Genomic DNA, 27160 nt, shown 5'->3' on the forward strand with positions numbered 1-27160 from the left:
TTTAGAAATTCGTAAGCTGAGGCATTATTTTCTTACTTTTTCTAATACAGTAATATCCCTCATTACGACAATACGATGCATTTCAATTATGACGAATACCCATTTATACGACGCCGTATTGGTTCATACGGTAGTTTTAGCGACATGACACCGCTGCGAATGAACCGATGCGCAGTGTTCGCGAACTCGGTTCATTTACGACGTCGTCGCTCACTACCGCTCTTTGTTTCACTGTGAATTATCAAGTATAGTCTGTCTTTCTTATGTCTAGCGGTTTCTTTCGACGAAAGGTGAGTTAGCCGGTCTCCTACGCAGGCAGGGAGTTTTTCCACCCGCAAACTCGGGTTTCGACCCCCAGAACAGGCAAAGCGGTCCCGTGACCACACACTGATTACTACAGTCATGAATAGTGCCCTTAGGGGATGAAGCAGAGGAGTGACAAGCCGGCTGCATTAATTCGTTGTTAGCCCCTCATTGGGGGGGGTGAGCTCAACTTGTCCTAAGGGGCGGATGGGAAGGATAGGAGTGGTCTGCCCACAGTTCAGAGAACCGTAGCTGAAAGAGTGCCAAGAAGAATCAATTCATGTTGAAGGGAAGAAAGACATAAGGCGATGTACGAATTCGTCACCAACACGCGAAATCACGTGATTTATACGTAAAACTTTCCAACTGTTATACAAGCAAAATAGTTAACACTTTAAAAACTAGAATGTTCATAAAAGAAAAGCTAATATACCGACGTGTAATAATAAACACTCATTCCACGAAACACATTGATTACCCTACATCGGAACGGAATGAATTCGCCTTCTTTTGCCATGCGCAGTAGTGTCGAGGGGGTCTCTCATCTATGGTCAGACTGTATTTATAACCTTTATTTTACTGTTGTTAATATTGGCAGATGAAATTTAAAGTAAGGGAGCTGTTGCTCCAGTGAAAAGAAGATTCGTAAACCTATTACATTATATACTAAGATTAAAATCATTAACATAACAGCGATCGCACCATCGCTGTTATTATGTTTGTTAAAAACAAAGATAAAGTTCCAAGTGACGTGAAAAGCGCTACACTAGTTAATACTACAGTTATCCGTAAACGTAATAGTCTTATTGCCGAAATGGAAGAACTTCTAATGGTGTAAGTTAATGACTAAAGTGGTTGGCGTGTTCCCATAAACCGAGTTATTTAGAATAACTTTTTCGTTTGCGTATCTGACGTAAATAAATACTTCATTTACATACACATATGACTGTTTGAATACGTTGTTAAACCATTGCATGCATCTACAAGAAGGAAAAAAAAAAAAAAAAAAGACTGAATCGGTACACGATGGTTGTCTGCAACCTAACGTGTAGTATGACTCGGATGTGTGTAAGGGGGGAGGGATTATTCTGGTTATTCATCTCGATCTCATCGGAATTGTCATTCAATAATGTATGATGATGATAATTATTATTCATATAAGAAGACTTCACAACCACAGTAATTTTCTTTGTCCTTTCTTTTAACACATGTATTGCACAGTATTTACATTTGTATTGATAAATATATCATTTATAATTCATTTATATCATTTATAAAGAGAGGGCAAGGTCCCCCTTTCCCCCCCCCCCCTCTGGCTGCGCCACTGAATGACCCACTCGTACCTTCATAAGGACTATCTGTCCATTGCTGAACATAACTGAAATCTGAATCGCAGCAATAGCTCAAACTCCGATTTTCCACCTACCAATCACCCTCAGTGTGAAATTTAACGGTACGATGTTTATACCAATAGCAGTATATTATGCTAAATACTAATTTCTGCAGAGTCTCATAAATATAGATAACTAAACTGAAGTGTACAAAGCGAGGTACATTTTTATAATACGTTGTTTACAAACATCCCTACAAGAATTGTCAGGGACTTGAGGAAAATTTTGGAAATGCTTGGTGATAGATTTTTCTAAAAACCGTTTGCTAAATATAGTAAATATCGAATGCAATTCGTTTTGAAAAGGGCTACAAACATAATTCTTCTGAAGTTGAGTTGACTACATTCTGACTACGTGTAATGTTTTGATCATCATTTCATTGTTTCTTTATCCGAATTTATTACATAATTTAATTTCAGTAATTATTCAAATTAAGCAGGTTTTTGTTTGGGAATACCTCTAATTTCAGAATTTCTGCATGGTATTAGATGAATCATTGTTATTCTAGCAAATTTATCGGTATTATCTATTGTCTAATCAACCAAAGGTCAAATGTTAGTTATCACATGGTTAGTAAGGCAACCGAGATTAACGACTGCAGACAACACCGGAAAACCCACGTGCACATTTAATCTGTGAATGTTTTGTGGAGTACTATTGTACCGCGCGATGTCTCCTATGCTTAGTTTTAAAATTTGCCTTCTTGGAGGGATCGGTGAGTTTTTGCTTAAACAAATTTTTATTTTTTTAAATAAAGTAGTGCCTATGCCATCTTCTTGCAGTTCCCTTCTTAACTATAGAAATTGAAATATAGAATTGCTTTCTTATAAATGCAGGTATTATGCCGAGTTTTTGCTTAAGTGATTTACATTGTAATTACTAGGATATGGTCGCCAACGTAACTCATGCTACCTCCTGCAACACTCCAAACTGTTTCTTATTGCATACGGAATAAAAATTGTGAATTGATTTTGGACTTATTTATATATTTCGTGTTCATAATTATTAATATAAATGTGCTTTTCTGAGAAAACTGACCATTGTAGTTTTAAATTCTTTAAAATCTTATATTTTTATTACAATAAGTGCATTTGTCTTGCAAATAAAAAAAATATCCGTGCGGTATTTTCAAAGTTTCTCTGCACGAAGCGTTACAGTTATAAATGAAAAAAAAAAGTGCCTTAGCGCTAAGTTTTATTCACCTACCCCCCCCCCTCGCTAATCCCTCCGCTCTATCTTCGTTCGCGATTTATAAATTCGTATAAAATATGAATACATTTTATAGCATAATATATAACAATTTTAAATAATATTTTGAAATCTACCGATTGCTTTCCTGGCCCCCTCTACACCACTGCTGACTGCACACCACAACTATTTGAAGACATCATCAGATTGTATAATAACTCGATAACATGTCCACTAACTGATTTTCCATTCTAGAACAGAAAACTTTTGTATAATACGTACTGCTTAATCAGATATAATTTGAATGTTCTTGCATAACAAAACAATGCATTTACTTATTACTAAAGATTGCGGCAGAATCGTTTATTCTGCAGTTCTAAAATAGACAGCTGTTACAAAAAATAATAATAAACGAATATTATTTAAATTAAGGGGATATTAAAACCCACATAGTTTTAAAACCGAATAAGAAACTCAAAGATTGGAATCAGAGAGTTTCTTGCCGAATATAGTAAACTATAAAGTATCGGCGACCACTGGCGTGAGCAAATGCAAGTGACCCTAGCACGTAGTGCAATACCGGAAGACTCGCAGCAAAGTCGGTAAATTCTGATCGCTATTCTTAGGTATTTTCCATAATGTAAAAACACATTTCCTAGGAAACGTATGCTGTTATTACATTATGGTAGGGAGGTCACTACCCAGACCGGTTTCAGCCTTATGAGTAAGTAAAGCCGTCTCTGAAAATTCGGACGATCCCTAGGCCACTCAATCGTGGGCGAAAGACCATCCATCTCAGCGTTGGCTCCACTCAGTGATGGCCTTCCACCCACACGCCACTACCGAGCAGAACCGCTCAAATTCCGAAGAAAATCATTCACCGACAAAGCCCCTCAGCGGGCCGTGCCGGAGAACACTTTCCCCGGAGACTCAAATTGCTCCCTTAAGGCAAAAACCCTAAGGGAGCGAACTCGTAATAGCCCCCACCGGTTTCAGCCTTTTTTGAGGCTTCATCAGTGAGTAGCTAGACCTAATACCGAAGTGTATAGCGAAAAGAACTTATATACTCTGCGATACGAGTTTCCAAACAGGTGCAACCATTAAGTTACTTAAGTATAAAGAGCTAATAGGCTTCATTTCGGCAATGAAAACAATATTTAAATTAAGGGGATATTAAAACCCACATTTATACTTAAATAAACGAATAGTTTATTCCTACAGATAATCATTATAATGCGTGTTCAGAAGCAACAAAGTATGTCCCGTATTATGCGTATGTGAAAAGCTAAATTAGCCCTAACAGAAATGCCAGTTCTAGAAAGTGTAATTTTGTATGTGAGAGGAAAAATAAGTGATTTATTTAAATTTATGACCGTAGTAAAAGGAGCAACAAAACTATTTTCACTTTTTTAGGGTTTCATCACCAGTTTGACTGTTGAAAATTTTATTGAAGGGCGAGAGGAGACAGTTGACGGAGGCGAATGAATTACACGTGTTTGGAATATTGACTAATCTCAATGTTTATTGGTGGATTGATTTGGTGAAATCCTATTTTAGTATCTAATTAGATTTTAAGGTGTCGCTAGTGGTGGATAAGGGAAATATGTACGCTGATATTTCTGAATTTCTAAAGATATTTGACAGATGGCCACACGGGAAATTAATATTTAATAGGCGACAAATGGGATTGGATAATTATTAGATACAGTGAATGGGAGATGGCCCTCCAATAGGTGTAATAACTATCTCAGAGCAAGAGGATAGTCTGAGTGCTTTCACATTTCAAAGATTTGTCTTTGACTTATGTGATATTGGGAAGGATTTGACAGATAAGACTTTCAGTTGTTAATGCGTATAGAAGAATTGAGATAACGATTCACTACGGAGAAATGAAAGCATGCATTTCGTAATTCAGAAGCTTGGCGGCAACAAGAAGTGGAGAAGAATGCAAAGGATCTCCTGGTTGCGATGAACAAGTTCGAGGGAAGCATTGCAAAGGTTACAGAGAATTGACTAATTAATGAAAAGAACAGATATAAGGAAGTAGTTCTCTTTTGTAAGGCTTTAGTTAGCGGACTGCTTTGCATAGATTTGACCACCTGGTTTTCCTGAAGAATCTACGTTTATCAAATAAACGTAGATGAGTAACAAAGGGAATATCTGAATTATGGAATATCGGCTACGAGGAGGGGTGCGTGATCTGCAGAGCCTAGCAATAGGAGAGGAACAGTATGATTGAGACAAACTGTAAATAAATAAATCCGCTAACGCCTTTTATTCCCATAAGGAATAAGCGGGGCAGTTTTATCTCTAACCTTTGGAGCCTGAAGGGCATTCAAACTCTACCGTTAGCCACCCGAGCCTGAGGTAATTATAAACAAAAGTTTATTGCAATGTTTTGAAATAAAAATATTAAATCTCATATTATTTTGTGTCTTTAATTTTTTTTTTTTGTTATAATATTAAATTCCAGTTCTCTTTGTAGCATATGCATATATAAAACCCTTTTTAGGAGCCCCGTAAATTTTACTGCAAGGTACCCCCAGCCGGCGAGGAATTCAACATATTATACGCGATTTTTCCAGCTACCCCCCCCCCCCCCCAAGCTCTCACGCTGGTAGATATGGGACGACAGCATTTAATTTGGTAGTAACCACATTTAATGCACAAAGTTCAACTCAGTTCTTTCTAGTTTTTTTACTTGTTTGTTTCGTTCCAAGATGATTCTATAAAAAAAAAAAAAACTTTTATTTTTAATATCATCAAATAAAATGCCCTTTAAATAAAAATATATGCTTTTCAAATCGAATAAAATAAAAGTTCATTTTTTATGGATTATTTCATTTTTCTTTATAATCTTTAAAATTCAGTTTCATTTTTTAATGCTCCAGCTTGTAATATTTCAAAAATATTTTCAGTGTCAAAATATTTTTAAAAAATATATTTAATGTTTTCATATATGAAATCGCCAGTTGTACATTTAAATTGTTTCGAAGTATTGCTTTTCTTTAAAAACGACGTGTACCAACTAACCTGTATTTTTTTTTTTTTAAACTGTTTCATCAATTCATAAATTTCCTTGTAAGTTTGGTTATTGCAATTGAATAACTGACGAAAAATAGAGAGAATTTAGCAAGAGATAACTGCTCAATGAAATAATTTATCCTTTCAAGTGCAATCTAAGGTCTTTTTCTATACTCCTTTGTACATACCGATCGAAATGCAGTTTTGATAACAGCGAATTTAAGATTACGAGTGTTGAGTTTTCTCTTCAGATTTCTACAGATTTTATGTAAGTTTTTCTTTAATACCAAAGGCTTTGCTCAGCGAAGATATCTTGTTGGAGTTTTTCTATAAACTGCAAACGGTTTGCATGAGCTTTGTTTGCACTTTGGTGTATTACAGCGCGTTGCCTCTGCTAAAAAAAAATCAAGAGTTTAAAAAAGAGAATACGTTGTGACGAAAAGTGAAGTTGCAATATTTTTTAGTTTATGTAAAATGCCATATGACGCGTTTGCTTTGTGATCTAAGATTGAAGAGCTATAACACAAATCAGGATTTTTGAGACACACGAGATGTAAACTGAGAGGAAAATAATGGAAATATACTCCCACAAAACTGCATAATATTAAAATAGTAGGCAACGAACTTTTAAAAAGAAGATCAACGTGAAGATTTTGTTTTTCCTACAGAATGTTAAATTGACATCATGCATTTCTATTGTTCATCATCGACAGCTTTCTTCAGTTCACATGGAGAGACGAATTAATCTTCAGTTTGGGCAGATCTTGTGCATCTCTGCTGCATAAATACCTATGAAATCATCATTCCATCTAACTTTTAGCCTACGTGGTTTGTTTCTTATATCCAGTTCTTGTTCAGACCATTGTTGTTATTCAAACATTCTTTTAATTCAACACTTTCTTTGTATAAATCATAAACACTTTAATAAACATATAAAACTATATTTCATATATACGTTTATGAAAATTGCTTCTCAATCGCATTTTGATTTTTTTCAAAATGTCGATTTGGATATATTAAGAATATGGCAACAGCAAAATTAACAAATATGCAGCTATCCTATTTAATAACTTCTTATAAATGTTTAGGTTTTTGGAAAAAATAAATGAACTGGTTTTAAATGATATTCCATTCAATTCTACCTGTTTTTTTAAGGGATTTAGCAATTTCTATTGATGATTCATTCACAAGGATTTAACTTAAAGTAAGCTGATTTTCAGCTGTATTTAATAATAATAAAAGGGAAAAAAAACTGCATACCCCGCCTTTGCCACGAGTTGTCCCAGTACGGAAAATACTTCAGGCGCAAACTTTGTTTGCTTACACTTGGATAAAGGATTAAGCCAAATATATAATTGGTAGCACTTCCAACAGCATGTTCTTACAATTACTAAATCGCAGAATTAGGATGTAAACAGGTTTACATTACGATTACATACTTTGAAGGATATGTTTATTACAAAACCTGTAATTCAGTCAACAATGATGATACCCTTTGGTTGAAAAGATCTGGTTTCGGATCACTTTGCAGTACGAGAAGAACTTTTATAAGGATTTTCAGTTGAAAGTGAATTAGCCGATGTCCCATACCGCGATGTATCCCCCCCCTCCTAAAAAAACAGTAACTTACAGGTTATTGTTTATTATTTGAATTTAAAAAAATAATATGAATTAGGGGAAAAGTAAACTAAACATGATTAATCACTAAAACACACACGTACTAACCACAGTAATGCCTATTTAATTCGTAAATATTTCATCCCAAGTATCTTGGGACATCATCAGTACAGTAGTTCAAACAATGCTAGGAATAACATACAGTTAGGGCGCATGATTACAATGGAATCTCAATATGCCTGCAGTAACGTGTTATAGAAGTAAATTAAATATAACTGGGAAAAAAAAAAAAAATATATATATATATAAAGATTATTTTACACAATTTTGTATGATAATTTCCCATACTTTAGGAATAGTAAGAACGTCATTGCGGTTTAAATTTGGTCGTATTTGTAGTAGATTGTGTAGTAGAGCATCAGCACTTTCTTTATATAAACGTTCATATTTATATAAAGATCTCTGTAAAAGTTTCAACTTCTCCCAATGGATTCTATGGTTTTGATTTTCAACTCCATGTTGGGCGAGACCAGATATCTGCGGTTTGAAAAGACGAATGTGGTCTTGATGTTCCGAGATGCGTTTCTGAACAGACCTACCTGTCTGAACAAAGTAAGACAATTTGCAGGAGCATGGGATCTCATAAACGCCAGATCAGAGGTGAGAGTTTGTCTTTAGGAGAAGGTAATAAGTTATAGATTTGGTTGATAGGTTTGTAAGTAGTGGCCCAATTATATTTCTTCATAATTTTTGAATGACGTTCGGAGATGCCTTTGACGTAAGGTATGGGAATCCTATGGACTTCGTCTTGTCTGGGGTGATGTGTGGGAAAGTGACTGATGATTGTTTGAGTTGTTTTAAGCTTATATCCATTTAGTATGGCTGTATTTTTGATTATTTCTAGCTCTTGGTTTAGAGTAGAGAATCTTCAGAGGAGAGAATTTGTGTGCTCTGGAAACTAGTGATTTAATGATGCCAAATTTCTGAGAGAGATGGATGATGAGCCGAAGAATTGTGAATGTAGCGACCTGAAAATGTAGTCTTGCGATAGACAGACGTGGCGATGGAACCGTCTTCCTTTCTTTGGATGTGTAAATCCAGAAAGGAGATGCCCTGTGGAGATTCGTTTTCTTGCGTAAAGTTGATGTGAGGGTGAAGAAGTTTTATTTTATCTAGAAACAGTTGTTATTGCTGTTCGGGATGATCCCAGACTACAAATACGTACGTCGTCGACATATCGTAACCAAATTTTTGGTTTGGGTTCAAAAGTGAATATGTTTTCTTCAAGGTGTTCCTGTTCTTTCTTCTGGCACATGAAACAGGAACTATCTTCAAGGTGTTCTTCTTGCTCGTGAAAGCAAGAACACCTTGAAGACGGTTCCTGTTTCATGAGCAAGAAGAAAGAACAGGAACAAGTTCCTGTTTCTAGAACACCTTGAAGAAAAAATATTCACTTTTGAACCCAAACCAAAAATTTGGTTACGATATGTCGACGATGTACGTATTTGCAGTCTGGGATCATCCCGAACAGCAATAACAACAGTTTCTACATAAAATAAAACTTCTTCACCCTCGCATCAACTTTACGCTAGAAAAAGAATCTCCACAGGGTATCTCCTTTCTGGATTTACACATTCAAAGAAAAGAAGACGGTTCCATCGCCACGTCTGTCTATCGCAAGACTACATTTTCAGGTCGCTACATTCACAATTCTTCGGCTCATCATCCATCTCAGAAATTTGGCATCATTAAATCACTAGTTTCCAGAGCGCACAAATTCTCTCCTCTGAAGATTCTCTAAACAAAGAACTAGAAATAATCAAAAATACAGCCATACTAAATGGATATAAGCTTAAAACAACTCGAACAATCATCAGTAACTTTCCCACACATCAACCCAGACAAGAAGAAATCCATAGGATTCCCATACCTTACGTCAAAGGCATCTCCGAAAGTCTTTCAAAAATTATGAAGAAATACAATTTGGCCACTACTTACAAACCTATCAACCAAATCTATAACTTGTTACCTTCTCCTAAGGACTCTCACCTCTGATCTGGCGTTTATGAGATCCCATGCTCCTGCAAATTGTCTTACTTTGGTCAGACAGGTTGGTCTGTTCAGAAACGCATCTCGGAACATCAAGACCACATTCGTCTTGATGTTCCGAGACTATTCTACTATAATGTTCGATTTAAAAGTATGACGCAAAATAACAGTACTGAATAACTACAACGATATACGTTATGTGGTAAATGTATTTCATATATTTTTTTATTGACAAAGAAATATATGTTTACACATATATTTCTTTGTTAAGAAATATATGATGTACATCTACAACTATCGGTGGAATCTTGGTTGAATAAAGCATCAACGACAGTAGATTACGTGCTCGAAATTGACACTTTGTCTTTCAAGACATTTTCGTAGTGCATGCGACGGTTCTGTCATCTTGAAGAAGAAAGGTTGGGACATATCGTGTAATTTTATCCCTTAGGTCATGATGGAATACCCATTCCTTCAACAATTCCAACGAAGGCATCAAGCGATGTGAGATCAGGAGAACGTGAAGGGTACGGGAATTCTGTGAACCTCGATATGAGCCTCCCGGGGAAGTGTTCTGATAAATAGGCTCTAGAATCACGTGATGTGTGACAGGTTGTTCCGTCCTGTTGAAATCCCTGTGTGCGAAATGAATAGAATGTTTTTAGCACGGAAAATCCTGAATGAACGGAACCAACGCATTCTCGATGTAGCATTCGCCATTCAAGGTCACTGTTACACCACCCTATTCAAAGCAGTAGGGCCCAGTTATGCCATGGCCGGAAATCGTATACCATGCGGTGACCTCCCTGTAAAGAGGTTTCTCTTGGACAAATTCAAGTCTCAAGAAACCCGTAGGTTCGTCCCTTTACATGACCGTTTAGATGGAAATGCGCTTCGTCCGAGAACCAGACATTATGGAGGAAGGACAGTTCTTCATAGACATTGGCAAGCACTGGTACACAGTATTACTGCCGTGCAGTGTAATCTGTTGCTGATAAACACTGACCCACCTAAATGACGTACGAAAAGACACCTAGTTCCTTAAGGATTCTTTGTAGTGACTGCCTCGGTATTCCAAGTTTTACTGTGTTCGGGGTTGACTGCGTTTCGGAGACTGTAACACTTGCAGCATACCCCAGTGATTCTCATTTGTGTTAACAGTTCGTGGTCTTCCGAATGCCCTTTACATTGCGGTAGAACACACCCGGTATGTCGGAACATATCGATTAAGGCGATGACACTATTGCTTGGGGCACGTTTACGGAAACGACGGACGAAGTGTTCACAAATACGTCGTAGGCTTGGAGCATTTGCTCTACTAACTCCTTATGAATGAAAATAATGCTAAGCAATAAACATCTTTTCTTACCGTCAACACCATTTCTAGAGCTAAATGTAATGGCGTAGACTACATGTGCTCTTCTATTACTGTGCATGCAGTCGAACGGCATATCTGATAGGGAGTGTCGAAGTTCAGTACTTTTTTCCCCCCGCCATATCGTGTATTACTCTCTGTAAATTGCCTTCATCATCTGATATTACCCGATCATCTGTAAATAATAACGTATTTATTTTATCCTGGGAAATTTCTATACCTGGATTATTTAAATTTAGTGTTCCACTGTATTAATATTTCATTAATATAAATATTAAAAAGTGTTGGAGACAGACGACATCCATGTCCTACTCCTTTGGTTATAGATAGTTTTTCAGACATATTTGCATTTATTTTCATTTTTCTTTAATTATCTTTGTATATATATTCAATATTGCCTATAATGAAATATTAGGTATATTTATTCTTGGTTATATATCAAAGAATATTGATTCTTAGTCTATTAGAGAATCTCAGTACAGCTGTGGTACTAGATGGGATATTAGCTCAGGTTTTGCAAGAATGTATAAGAGAATTGACAATGCCTCTGACTAGGCCCTTTATAAGTCTCAGCTCTGGTAAAGTTCTAAGGGAATTGAAAGAGGACAGAATAATTCCCTTGCATAAGGGAGGTTCCAAGATTGCAATAGGCAAATTATAGACCAATCAGCATCTCAGGCTGGTAATAAAAGTACTGGAAAAATTGGTCAAATAACGGGAATTCGAGAATGGGTGGATAAGAATATGGTACTGTATAACAGGTAACATGCGTTAGTAATTTACTAACTTTTTATAATAGAGTAACAGCTGAGTAAGATAAAGGAAATGGCTACCAGTGATTCTGCTGGATTTTGCACAGGCATTTGGCGAAATACCACATATAACTCTGTTACATAAAGTAGAACAAATGGGCATGGATATGACACTTAGTTATATGGATAACAGGATGTAATGAGTGTTAAAAAAAGTGAAGGAGTTAAAGACATCGCTTGGTGAACAACATGTGTGAAAATGAGACTTTATATGATGAGTCATTTGGCTTCATGGAGGTCTGATGATCATGGCCTTCTTATCCATTGGACAAAATGGACTGTAGCCTAGGGGCACCATTGATCCAAGGGCTCTTAAGAACCGAGTAGCTTTTTTCTATTGTGTGTATTTTTATAAATACAAATAAACCACCTTTATTATATTATAAATATTGTTGAATTAAATAAAAATATGCAATATCGATATATTTTAAAATATATTTTTTTTTTGCAATGAAAGTTAATTATATGTATTGCGTAGAAAGGCTTATGTTTGCCGTACATGTTTTTTAATTTTGACGATATAAATCAGAACACCGAATTATAAGTAATTAATTATTTATTGGCTTATTGCTGATATTTCGCTGGTGTTATAACCAGCATCTTCAGAGCACAAAAACACAGTTTATCACAGTACGAGACTACAACATGGTGTAACAAAGGGACTAGTTTACAAAAATTTGTAGCAACAACGCAAAGACTAAAGTCCTAATGAGGCGCCTTCTATCTTAAAAAAAAAAAAGAGAGAGAGAAAGAAGGTACTAGTTATGTCTTAAGATGACTGTCTTCCAAATCTTAGGCAAATTTATACGGCCATATTTGTTGATATTCGGAGTATGTTTCAAGGCTTCTGTTGTTTCTAAGAACAATCTCTCTGACTTGTAAAAGCTTCTGTGCAGTACTTTTGTTTTCTTCCAGTTGATCCTGTTCGCAAGGGTATCCAAAGCATGATCTGTTAAGCCCGACTTGCCATACCGATAGTGCCGGATGTATCTTTTATGTTCACTGATGAGGATGTCCACAGTTCTTCCTGTTTGACCGTAGTAAACTTGATCACACGAGCAGGGTACTTCGTAGATTCCTGGATGTGATAAAGGAGGGATGCTGTCCTCAGGTGAACGTATGAGAGTTGCTAATTTGACACAGGGTCTGAATACGGTGCGTAATTGATGTTTATTGAGAATTCTTGATATATTTTCCGATGTGCCTTTAATCTATAGGATGGTGACTGTTGTAGTTCTCCGTGGTGTGTAGTGGGAGGGGTTTCTTAGGAGCATTTAGTATTTTGTTTATCTTATGCGGATTATAGCCATTGGCCAAGAAGGTGTGGCGTAAGTGAGCCAGTTCGGCAGCAAGAGCATTGGAACAGATTGCTCATGCTCTGTGGGTTAGCGTTTTTAAGATACCATACTATTGAGAAGGATGATGGTGTGATTGTTTGTGTAAATATCTCCCTGTATGGGTGGGTTTTCTAAAAATTCAGAATGATAAGGAACCATCTGAACGACGTGTGATTAGTGTATCCAGGAAGGGCAGGCAGTTATTAACTTCCAGTTCCATTGTAAAGTGGATGTTTGGGTGTTGGCCATTTAAATGCAATAAGAATGTATCCGATATGCATAGGCCATGTGGCCAAATAGCATGTACTTCGTCAACATACCATAGCTAAAGCATTGGTTTGAGAGTGGCTGTATTGATATCTAGTTTTTCCGGGTGTTCTATGTAGAAGTTGGCTAAAGAGGAAGAAAGGGGGGGGGGGAAGCATAGCTGTCCCATCTAATTTTTATATATTTTCCCTTTCCATGTGAAACATCCTGCATGTATTGTGAATTTAAATAGTTCAAATATATCGGGGGGGTGGGAGAAGTCTGACTTTAGCAGATTAAGGGTTTCAATTAGTGGTACATTTGTGAATAGTGAGGTGATATCAAAACTCACCATTAAGTCTTAAGTTTTTAAGGTATGGCGTTCTAAAATACTTTTTAGGTGGGCATAATTTTTGACAAAGGAGGGAGAATTGTTTGTGAGAGTTGCTAGTAGCTTAGCTAAATGTCTAGCCAGTTTGTATGTGGGACTATTTATACTATCTACAATAGGATGTAAGAGTGTACCTTGTTTGGGAATTTTTGGTGCTCCATATATCCTGGGTATTTTAACATAGAAGGGGCTTGAGTTTGTTTACCGTTTCTTGGGGCCAGGAAGGACTTTTTTCAATAATTTACACACCTTATTCTTTGAGTATCGGTGGGATTGCGATCTATAATTTTGTATGTTGACTGGTCTTGTAAACGTGTGTGCATTTTGTTTTCATTTTCTGTTGTATCCATCACCATGGTTGCGTTCCCTTTGTCTGCCCCGTCTTATTATTATTATGGGCAACACCAAGGAGTCCTTAGACTCATCGAGGGAGCCCTAACGTCATGTCAAGAACAACTATTCAACATTCACACAGTATCTATCCTACTTCGCCTTGAACTCATTCACAGCCATGGCACCCACAACAGACTCTGGCAGCTTATTTCATTCATTCACCACTCTCCAAGTAAAAAACCTATCTCTATCCCTTGCTAACCACATTCTTGCCCAGTTTTCATGGATAGCCCCTAGTCCTCCCACCATCAGTCCTGTTCGCAAAAATATCCTCTGAATTAATCTTATAGAAACCCTTCAGTAATTTGAATGCCTCAATCATATCACCCCTTTTCCGCCTATCAACCAATTTCTGCAACCCACAAATCTTCAACCTGTTCTCATAAGGTTCATTCCATAGACCTGCTATCATCTTTGTCACTCACCTCTGGATCCTCTCCACCTCCTCCCCATCAAAAAGAAACCCTGGCGCCCAAATCTTGCACAGTATCAAGATGGGATCTTATCAAGGCTCGATACAGAGGAACAATGACTTGCTTGTCTCTGCTCGTCAAAGTATTCTTCAATAACCAAGTGATTTGATGAGCTGATTTAGCCACTTTTGCAATGTACCACCCTAAACTTCAACTCCCTATCCAGCAACACTCCCAAATCCCTCCTGGCCTCGTCAATTTCCTGGAGTACAGTTCCACCAATGTGATATACTGCTGCTATTCTTTTCACTCCAAAATGCATAACCTTATATTTTGCCACATTAAATTGACATCCATTCTCCTTAGTCCAATCCTCCAAACTATACAAATCATCCTGAAAAATTTGGACATCATTGCATTCACTATTGCTCTACCCAACTTTGCATCATTAGCAAGCAAATGAACAGTTCCCTCGCAGGTCCTTTCCTATATCGTTAATGAACAAATTAAACAGTAGTGATCCAAGAAAAGAACCCTGCAGCACACCACTAGTCGCAGGCCGTCTTTTAGACTAATTCTGAATAAACTACTCTCTGATATCTCTCCATCAACCGCCCTCCTATCCATCTCACCAACCCTATATCCATCCCGATATGCTTCAGTTTACTGATTAGAATTCCATGTGGTATTCTGTCAAAGGCCTTAGCAAGGTCCAGCAGAATCACTGTAAACCCATTACCCTTATCCACGTGAGCAAGTTACTGAGGCATCTACCCTTCACAAAAATGCTGTCCCCCATACAATATCCCATTTTCATCTATCCATTCCTGTATTTTCCTCTTGACTACCTTCTCCAAGACCCCGACAACGACTCCTGATATGCTGATCGGTCGGTAATTTGCAACAGCAGTCTTGGAACCTCTTTTATGTAGTGGAACTATTTTCCCCTCTTTCCACCCCCTCAGGACTAACCAAGACCCGAGACTCAAATTAAATAAAATGGTCAAGGGCACTGACAATTCTTTAGCCGCTTCACGTACGACATGAGCTGGTATACGATCCAATCCCACAACAGATGTATTCACATTAAGATTTTGTAATAGACTTTATTTACCACAATTCCCGTATAAGCTGTTGGTTCCTGCAATATCACCACCTCGATGATATACTCTTGCAAAGTGCTCGCCTCAGTAATTCCACTGTATCAACTGATTCTGTTACCCCTCTACCATCGGCATTCTTTAAAATCATTCTGCCGTATACATTTTTTTTCTTTTACTTGCAACATATCGAAAAAACTGTTTGGGATTATCTTTAGCTAGCATGGCTAATTTTCTTTCATAATCCGCTGTTGCTTTTTTTTACCACACTCGTTACCCTTCTGGGTAACGAGTATATACCCTTCGTGTGCCTGCAGGTCACCTTTCTCCTTAAATTCAGTTGTTTCTTTTTTTGCAGCTCAAGCTTAATGGTGTTATTCATCCATTTAACCCCTACTCGATTTACTATTTGTACTCTAGATATACAGTCAGTCATTACCTTCTGCAAAGGCTTCTTAACCATCTCCCATGCACTATCAACATCCAGCCCTTGCAGTTTTACGTGCCATGACACTGAACCAAGCAATCTCCTAAGCTTGTCATACTTATCAGCTCGGTAATTCCACATGTACCCTGTCGTAATTGAAAATTCCACACATTTAGCCACCTCCCAGGTCAAGACCCCATGATCACTCTCACCAATTGGTGGAAACGTGGTCATATTTATTGCAGTCAAATTCTCAGATGCAATTACTAGGTCAAGCACTCTCGGGCCTCTAGTGTTTTCCATTACATGCTGTCACAGATAGTTATCCCTTAATAACTGCATAAAATCCAATTCCTTCCTCCCATGTTTGGAAAATCCCCACATAAACTAAAATGTTTCTAATTGACATTAAACAAAATAAAATTGTCTTTCAGGGTAAATTAATAGGGTTTTTTTTATTTTCTTTTTTAATTAATTTAAAAATTCTCTTATAATTCATTAAAAAAGCTATAAAATACCGAAATTTAATATTTTAAAATGTTAACGTTTTAAAATATTTATTTATCTTAACTGAATTTTAAATAGCGGTAAGTTCAAATCATTTAGATAAGGAACAAAAATGACCAAGAGTAAAATAATGTGATATGTGAGGGATAAGGAAAAAGAATCGATACCTAAATCATATATCACTATTTAATTTTGATACTTTAGTAAAGTATGAATAAAACATAGCTTGAATTTTTGCGCCCCCTTCATGGCTTGCGCCCTAGGTGGTTGCCTACTTTGCCTAAATAGTAACGCCAGCCATGAATGTTACCATAGTTGAAATCCCCCATAATAATTACCCTCCTTCCATTCATTGCTTCTATTTGCTTATGCATACTATCTCCACCATCTATTCCATCACCTGGTCTATAGCAGCACCCAACTGTATATTTTGTTCTGCTAAACTCAATCTCACACCAAATAGCCTCAAATGAGCTCTTTTCTCTATCCTGCAGTTCAACTTCTATTCTCCTTGGCTACAGTCTATCATCAATAACACAGAGGCGTAGCTAGGGGAGGGGGGCGGTCCGCCCCGGGAGGCACTTTGAACCTTTTTGAACTTTTGCAGTTATTTCTAAAATACAGTCTCGAGAACTCATTTCCAAATATTGTAATACTACAATATTTGGAAACGAATTTTCCTCACAATTGCTGTAAGTGTTGCTAGTTGTGAGAGGAGTTTTTCTAAATAAAATTGATTAAGAAATATCTACATTACTATAAAATAATCTTCGCTAATGTCATCGACGATTTTGCTAACAGAAAAGCAAGAAAAATAACATTTTAGAATGTTGAAATTAAAGTTTTACTTCAAAAATAAACAGTGTTTTAATTTATTTCCTTCTACGTCGTTTTGAATTTTTGTAGTAGTTCTGGTGTGGATTGAGAAGGGCGGCAAAAGCTCTAGCTACACCACTGCAATAACACTCCTCCCCCCATTTTATTCTCTCTGTCCCTCCTGAACACACTATGCCCCTCACATTCTATCCCACTAATTATATCATTCTGTCAGCCATGTTTCACTAATGCCAATAACCTGTGGTCAGAAAGAGCTAACCAAGGCCAAAAATTCTTCCTTCTTGTTCCTAATACTCCTGGCATTAGTATATGAAATGCAGAAGCCCGTTAGTCCCACCCCTATCTTGATGCCTTATACTAACTATCCCATTCTGATTTGCAGGGCCGCATTTATACTTTTTGAGACCCTAGGCGCAACATCATAATGAGGCCCCAAAAGAACAAGTCTATTTCAGTTAATCAAATTCATACGCTTTTTTTTTTAGTTTATTGAAAATAAAAGTCGATATTTCCATAATAACTCATTTTAATAAACTAAAATTAACACAATATTGGTATACATATATTTGCATTAAAAAAAATATATATATACACATATATATAAATCAGTTCAAATTTAAATAAAAAAAAAAACTAAAAGTTTTTTTTCTGGCTTTGGTTTTAGCAAATATATCTAAAATAATATCATAAATAATCGAGTCTATTACATCTGATTCAATGCATAATAAAGACAGGTCACTTTTTTTTTTTTTTGGTGCGAGTTGCTTCTTAAATTTTTTATTCGTTTCAACACTGAAAATTGAGCGTTCAGCACTTGCATTTGAAATAGGCATCCTCAAAAATATTTTTAGAATTGTTTTCTACGTTCGGTAAAAGTAGACCTTAACCCATCGTTTATAAATTTGTGCATATTTTAATTGAAAAAATTTCTTCCTTTATCATTATTAAAAATTGCCTGACTTCACCAATACATTTTTCTGAATCAATATCAGCCCCATAAGATTGTAACATTTTGTTAATACTAGTCTTGTACTTGTCTTCAGCTATATCTTTCTTAAAAAAAAAAAATGCAAAACATAGCTTTTGTGCTCTTTCATTAATTTCAAAAATTAGCTTATCGCAAAGACATTAAAAGTATTAACAATGAAATTTTTTCCCATGTAATATACGAGTAATCTCATCGTGAGACATTTATTTTCGTGTTTTCACTCTTTCCTTCTCATCTTTAAATTTTGTCTCATCTGTTAGTAAATTAGCTTCTTCATTTAAAGCAGCAAAAACTGTTTCTTATATCAAAAATAAAACCAGCTAAAGACTGTAACAAATTATTAGCTAAAAACAAATTCATATCGGGATCCTGTAGAGATTTACGAGTAGCATTTGTTCGTTGTAAAATTTTGTCCCACATAACTGTTAAAATTGCTGTTTCTGGTTTGTCAAAATGACCAGCCAATGATGAGCTATAATTTAGAAATAGGTTTTTCATGAGGAGAATAAATGTCATATTTATTGAAATAAATGTCATATTTATTGAAATAAATATGACATTTTGCTTTCTTTCCTTGCAAAATACCTTATATGGATCGTAACATTTCAATTTTAGGAAGATTTTTTCGTGTGTGTGTGTGTGTGTGAACAGAAAATGATGTTAAACTGCATTACTCAGGGTTTCCGAATGTGAGTCTTTAATATCAAAAATTTATATCCAATGGTATTTTTTCAGAGACTCTTCGCCTTTGTCTTTTGTTTAAAACTGCAACAGATTTTTTTTTTAGGATCTGCATTACTATAATATCCAGTGTAACCACTCTAGATATGCTGAAAATATAACGTGAAAGATATCCTATACGAAATAATTCAAAATTTGTCATTTTCAAGATTTTCTACTGCATCTACCTCCCTTCTCCTCTCCTGGAACTCAATTACATAACTACTTTAAATTTCTACTGGTTTGAAAGCTTTCAGCGAGTATTCAAAATCTGTTACTTCAATTTACCGTTTTGACAAAAAAATAAAATAAAGCAATAATATTGTTGTGCCGTCGAAGCTTCTAATTCTGTACTATTTCTTTGCAATCTGAAATCAGTTGTTCAGCGGTCTGCTAAAATTTCAATAGTGTTAGTTTTGTTATTTATTTATTTTTTTTAAAAAAATTCTAAATATTACTACGTCTTCGACATACTCCATAATAATCCTCTTAGCTGGAGGAAAAGCTAAACTTAGATTACTCTCACTGCTATTGAGAAAGACAAGAGAGAAAGTTTCCCTAGAAATCACACTAAATTGCCTAGCTGTGGTGCACAATACATCAAGAATGTCTTGTTTCGTTTTCCATTGTTGATTACAGACATCCTAACACAGAAATACTGACATTTCTTTTTCAGGCTGATTCAACAGTTATACCAAAATGATTTCTTAATTTATAGTGATCAGTTTCATTTTTATTATCGAAATATAAAGAATTTGATACAATCATCTTGAGAAAAAAAAAGATTTGAATTATTTAAAAGAAAAGGCGCATATGTATTACATAATCTTTTTTTGGGTGGGGGGAGGGATTATAGACCTATTCCTTTCTGCTCGAGTAACAGTCCGTAAGCTAACGAAAATTATTGAGAAAGTGAGAAACGAACACGTCTAGTGGACGCACTAAAAAGTCCCTAACAATAGCTGAATACACACAGAAATGTATTTTATTTTATTATTATATTTTTCACCTTTCTGATTGCTTTACAGATGTTCAAAACATTTTATTCTGATATTGCTTTTGTATGATGAAACTGTTTTTTTAAACATTAATTTCCCCAATATTATATAATTTAATTATTTATACTTATCAGGAAATAATATAAATGAAAAAAATATACAAAATTTGCTAATTTATAATAATTCCAATTTAATTTCGGTATCGGAATATTAAAAGTTCTCTGGTACAATTACTTTGGAAAAATAACGAATTCAAACAAAAAGAAAGTGCACATATGTTATCTAGCAGTATTTTTTTTTGTGTATGTGTGTGTGTGTGGGGGGTGATAATTTTTTTTTGGGGGGGAAGTTAGCCATTAAAGGTGAATTAATTCTGTTATGAAAATTTTGGAAATAAAATTTCACTTTGACGCATGCACCTACCCATGTTTCGAAAGATAAACTGCAGGGAAAATATCGCTACTTCAAAACTGCCGCATAATATCGAAATTAGCCGAAAATATGTACATAACAGTTTACTTCATAACTGCCGTTTTATTTCGATTTGTAGTTAGTGATTAGGGGGAAACCAAGAAAGTTGAAATGCAAAAACCTACAGATTACGTTATAAAAATTATGCATTACATGATATGATTCAAGATTTACGTATTATTCTCTATAAAACAAAATTTAAAAATGCGAACCTTCACGCAATCTGTGAACTAACTTTCGAACTAAGATTAAGAATGCAAAAGAAAACTTAATTTGTAACAGAAGGAGGCAGTATTTATTTTTAGATTCGGATTTTCGTGAATTTATAAAATAACTGTTTGACAAAAATAATTATCTTCAATCAAGTTCTGGGAGAATTTTAAAATGTATTGGCGATTAAAATAATTAGCAAAAAAATTGATAGTGACATTGATCTTCCAAAGTGATACAATATGAAGTGAAGAAAGTATGAAAGGATTTCTTATTTTGTGCTGGCATTAAAAACTATAATTATACGATAAAAACAAGCAGCAAAAAATGAATATGACTCATAGGTATTTAGTCTGATATAACTTAGATTCCGGTTACCGAGCAAACGGCAAGCAACTGTGTTTCTTGCTGTAGGCAACTGAACGTAGCTACTACGTACATCAGGTAATCTGGTTTAGTGTTCTTTTCAGAGTGAAGGATTATTGCCCCTTCTAATGGATATGACGGTCAAACTGCACTTCTTATCCATGTTCTTTCTGCAGGTGGACAGAATATTATCTAGGTTTCTGGACGTGTATATACGTCCAGCAAAGAAATGGCACGCTTACATACATGAATTTCATGGAATACAGGAGTTCCTGTTAGTTTTATATTCTAAGGAAAGAACAATGTATTTCAAATGGAAGCGGAAGGCCTCACAAATTTTTCAGCAGCTTCTAGTTTTTATATTATGAATTTAATATTTATAAATAAGTATTTTATTTTTCAACTATAGCAACGCTGTTTTTTTTTTAATTGTTCTTTGTGAGGAGTAAGGTTTTAAAATGTGGTCTCCATAGAGAGTGAGGGCCCCCCCCAGCTTGTGCATCATGCGCCTAATGGTAAATGCGGCCCTGCTGATTTGTTGTCCTTCGTACTGGCTCGGACATACTATACACATTCACACACTCAACTGCCTCCCTGAAGTCTGCATATCCCCCCCCCCCCCAATAACTCTAATTTCCCTGAATCTGCACATCCACTTTCACTTCATTCAACAACACTTTTTCCAGTCTCCGCGCACCAAATCTTCAGATGCAAACCATTTTGTTATGATAATCTGGTTATTATCACGTAACTCTTTTAGAACAATGATTTCCTTATGTGGGATATTATTTCTGGAGGCTTCGACTGGATTAGGATGTTGGCCACATCTAAACGTATGTTATTGGCAATTGCTGGAGGCAGGTCGTATATTCCCCGTTCCATGGACGCCATTATTTTGGCTTTTGGAACTTGTTTGGGAGTAACGGCAAAATTGTGCCCCCCGACTTAAAGCACTGATGGCTTCTTTGGTTAAAGTGAGCGGAGATAAAGTCACAACGACGCGATCTTATTGTAATTGCGGTCGTTGTGTAGCATTGCATTGTTGGAGAATTTCAAACTTTTTCTGGTGTCGGTTTTTGACTTTGAATTCTTTTCTATCCGTTGCGTCGGTGATGTTGTCTAGGACTTCCCGCAAATATTAAATAGTAGTTCACGTAGCTCGTTGATGGCTGAATTTAATTTTGATAACTCGAGGCGAATGACGTTAATCTGTTCTCGTAATAGTGCTACACTCGCTCGTTTATAAATACGTTGGGCTTTGGAAAAGTGGAACTTGTTTTTAATTTTCACACAGTCAGGTATTAAATTGGTGTTTCGGCACCTCTTCAAGAAGGCTAACCTGTTCAGTTGTCGCGCCAATTTCGACTTCCACTTACCGTATTGTCGTGTCTTGCGTACGATCGTCTTCGCGAAGAATCCTCAAACGTGTAGAAAGGCTTATGTGTTCCTCGTACATGTTGTTTAATTTTGACGGTATATATCAGAACACAGAATTATAAGTAAATAATTATTTATTGACTTATTGTTGATATTTCGCTGGTGTTATAACCAGCATCTTCAGAGCGCAAAAACACAGTTTGTCATAGTGTAATGAATATGACCATGTTGCCACCTATTGGTGAGAGTGATCATAAGGTCTTGACCTGGGAGGTGGCTAAAGGTGTGGAATTTTCGATTAAGACAGGGTATATGTGGAATTACCGTGCTGGCAAGTATGACAAGCTTAGGAGATTGCTTGGATCAGTGCCATGGCATGTACAACTGCAAAGGCTGGACGTCGATGGAGCATGGGACGTGGTCAAGGAGCATTTACAGGAGGTAATGGCTGATTGTATACCTAGGGTCCGAATAGTAAAACAAGTAGGGGTTAAATGGATGAATAACACCATTAAGCTTGAGCTGCAATAAAAGAAACAACTGTGGAGGGAATTTAAAGAAAGGGGTGACCTGCAGGCACACGAACGGTATAAAGTGCAGGCCAGAAAGGTAACGAGTGTGATAAAAAAAACAAAAGCGGATTATGAAAGGAAACTAGCTTTGCAAGCAAAAGAGAATCCAAAACAGTTCTTTCAATATGCTGCAAGCAAGAAAAAAACTGTACACGGCAAAATGATTTTAAGGAATGACGATGGTAAGGAGGTCACTAAATCAGTCGATATAGTGGAGTTACTGAGCGCGCACTTTGCAAAAGCATATCATCCAGGTGGTGACATTGAAAAAGTGAAGGAACCATTAGTTTACACGGGAATAGTGATGAATGAAGTGGAGGTGAATAGTTTATTACAGAACCTTAATGTGAACACATCTGGTTCTGTAATAAACGGGTCTTGCGTGAAGCGGCTAAAGAATTATCAATGCCCTTGACCATGTTGTTTAATCTGAGTCTCAGGTCTGGCTTAGTCCCGAAGGTGTGGAAAGAGGGGAAAATAGTTTCACTGCACAAAGGAGGATATAAGACTACGGTTGCAAATTACCGACCGATTAGCATATCAGGAGTCGTTGTCAAGGTCTTAGAGAAAGTAGTCGAGGGAAAAATACAGGAATGGATTGATGAAAACGAGATACTGTACAGGGGACAGCATGGCTTTGTGAAGGGTAGATCATGCTTCAGTAACTTGCTCAAGTTTTATAACAAGGTGACGGCTGAACTGGATAAGGGAAATGGATTTACAGTGATACTGCTGGACCTGGCAAAGGCGTTTGACAGGATACCACATGGAATACTAATCCGTAAACTACAACATATGGGAATGGATATAGGGTTGGTGAGATGGATAGGTGGTTGGTTGATGGAGAGATATCAAAGAGTAGTTTATTCAGGAGTAGAGTGCCCAAAAGACGGCCTGTGACTTGTGATGTGCCGCAGGGTTCTGTTCTTGGACCATTGCTGTTTAATCTGTTCATTAACGATATAGGGAAGGATCATCAGCGAACAATTCATTTGTTCGCTGATGATGCAAAGTTGGGTAGGGCAATAGTGAATGCAAAAGATGTCAAAGTCTTGCAGGATGACTTAGATAGATTGGAGTTCTGGGCTAAGGAGAATGGATGTCAATTTAATGTGACAAAATGTAAGGTTATGCATTTTGGGGTGAAAAGATTAGCAGCAGTATACCACATTGGTGGAACTGTACTCCAAGAGATTGATGAGGCCAGGGACTTGGGAGTGTTGGTGGATAAGGAGATGAATTTTAGGGGGCACATTGCAAAAGTAGCTAAATCAGCTCATCAACTCACTTGGTTGTTGAAAAATACCTTGACGAGCAGAGACAAGCAAGTTATTGTACTTCTGTACCGAGCCTTGATAAGACCTCATCTCGATTACTGTGCCCAGATTTGGTCACCTCGGTTCCTTCTTGATGGGGAGGAGGTGGAGAGGATCCAGAGGCGAGTGACTAAGATGATAACAGGTCTATGGAATGAACCATATGAGAACAGGTTGAAGATTTGTGGGTTGCAGAAACTAGTTGATAGGCGGAGGAGGGGAGATATGATTGAGACATTCAAATTGCTAAAGGGATTCTACAGGATTAATTCAGAGGATATTTTTGAGATCAGGTCTGGTGGTGGGAGAACTAGGGGACACTTATGGAAGCTGGGCAAGAGTGTGGTTAGCAGGGGTGTTAGAGCTGGGTTCTTTACTTTTAGAGTGGTAAATGAGTGGAATAAGCTGCCAGAGTCTGTTGTGGGTGCTATGACGGTGAACGAGTTCAAGACAAGGTATGATAGATACTGTGAGAATGTAATCGCATAGTTGTGTGGACATGATGTTTAGGGCCTCCCTCGATGAGTCTAAGGACTCCTGGAGTCGCCCGAAATAATAATAATAATAATAGTACACACAAGACTACAACAACATGGTGTAACAAAGGGACTAGTTTACAAAAAATTATAGCTTAAAAAGTTCACATTTAATGGTGATTTTTGATATCACCTTAGGGCCGATGCGAGAGTATCTGGTGCCCCTAGGCATAGAAAATTTACGCGTCCCTATACATTGTCTCTATGCAGTAATTAGTGCGTCATTTTTTCGTACCCAAATTCGATTAGTGCGCCTATATACCTCTTAAAAATAAATGTTACAGATTTAAAAATTTTTTTATTTATACATTTTTATGGCTAACTATTTTAAAAAATCACTCATCAAATGAAATAATTTAGTTTACCGGTTTAAAACATTTTACGAAATTATTTTTAATGGCATACTACACTACTTCCATGTACACTATGTATACCAGTGTTTCCCAAACTGTGTTCCGCGAGAAGTTCCTGGAATTTGTCATTTTAGTTTTCGAGGCATTTTTTATGAATAAATATTTTATAGTGGAAATATTCTGAGGAGAATAATATTCGACAATATGTCGAAAAGCTCAGATCCAGAACGCTTAATATTTGTATATCATTAATTTTTACACATCGAAACCTTTCGACATTTGGGAAAGGGAATACCACTGTTTATGATCGGTCATAAAAATTGCCTGCAAGCCGATTACAACAAATGGCGTATAATATTTTTCGTACAAAATTTAACTCAATTCTTTGTTAAGAAGTAGAATAATAAAATTTATATTCTGAACATGTTTTATTGTCTTCCAGCTTCATAATTTTCCTTTAACTAGGCCCTGAGACATACCTTCATTCTTTTATAAAAAAAAAAAATTAAGGTTCAAAAAAGAAATTTGTTATATTCGATTAATGCGGCTGTTTTAAAGAATGCATTAGGCGCACTAATCGAGGGATTGCTGTATATATATTTTGTGATACTCACTCAAGCACACGTACTCCTACACATGTGGATATTTATAAAAATAATATCATTAAGAACATTTATATATAAAATTTATTAATCAAAACCAATACATTTGTATACATATATCATTACTTCTAATATCTGTATAACAAGAAAATTAATCTTGAATACAAAAATTATGAGAAATTAATCTTTCGGGCTTTTGCTTTGGCAAAGTTTTAAATTAATTCATCTATATTGATTGTAGATGCAATTTCATGCTCTATAGATATTATTGCTAGACCAGTGAGTCGTTCCTGAGCCATCGTAGAGCGAATATAAGTTTTTGTAAGTTTTAATTTCGAGGAACATTATTTTCTAAATTATTTTTGCATATGGATGACAAAACATCTAATGAGGAAGTATTTTCTGGAATTCGCCTTGCTATTATTTGTAATTCACTACATAAATCTGTTCCGTCAATATCTCTAGAATTATCATGTTAAATAATTTTACAATATCAAACATTTTTTAAGCAGTTCTGCTGAAGTAATTTTTTGAAATTCATATATATTTAAAAGAAAACCAAACTTTTCGTTAATTGTAGACATGTGCTTGAATTTTTCATCAAAAGATGCAATTGCGGTATCAATAATTGAAAAAGAAAAATTTACCTTAAATTTTTGTTTAAAATCTGTTATGAATTCATCCTCTGCTTCATATACAAATTGTTTCTTTTTTTTTTTTTTTTCTAAGTCTAACTCTTTCTTGTTCAAAATTAGGCATTACACTTAAGACTTCAGCGATTATTTCCGCATCTATTAACATCTTTTCAAATTCATCCTCATTTCGGATTTTTATTAAGAAATTCTTTGTATCATTAATATTAATATATAAATTAATATCAAGGCTTGTATTCTGAAGTTGTTTACTTGTAAAGTTTATTTCAAAAAGTATATTATACCACATTACTAAGGATGCGATAAATTTGAACTTCCTTAAAGTTTTAAGAAGACTACTTGCATCTAATTTCATGGTATTTCCACTTAATCCACATAAACTATCATCTTGAGATATTTCTTGCAGTGCTTCGCAAACTTCGGACAAATTATATCTTAGGGGCTTTAATGAGTCAATTCGACTCCTCCCATCGTGTATCACAGACTGGTTTGAGTGTAAAATTACTTATGTGTCTTTTGAGGTATTCCCATCGACGAGTCGAACCGGAAAAAAATGCATATAGAAGATGTACCCCGTCAAAAAATGCT

At 36.0% G+C, this 27160-nt stretch overlaps 1 protein-coding gene across 1 annotated transcript in view; it reads left to right on the forward strand.

Annotated features, from left to right (window-relative positions):
- The first annotated feature begins 10586 nt into the window (after positions 1 to 10586).
- Positions 10587 to 27160, forward strand: part of LOC150098090 (ras-related protein Rab-1C-like) — a 134423-nt gene continuing 117849 nt past the window's right edge. The window contains exon 1 of the mRNA XM_090406680.1: positions 10587 to 10710. Coding sequence (XP_090262806.1) covers positions 10587 to 10710 — 124 coding nt within the window. The remainder of the gene's footprint in view (positions 10711 to 27160) is intronic.

This window comes from Typopeltis vanoorti, chromosome 16 (assembly GCF_054136105.1).
Source record: "Typopeltis vanoorti isolate ZY-2024b chromosome 16, IOZ_Tvanoo_1.0, whole genome shotgun sequence".
Classification (NCBI taxonomy): domain Eukaryota; kingdom Metazoa; phylum Arthropoda; class Arachnida; order Uropygi; family Thelyphonidae; genus Typopeltis; species Typopeltis vanoorti.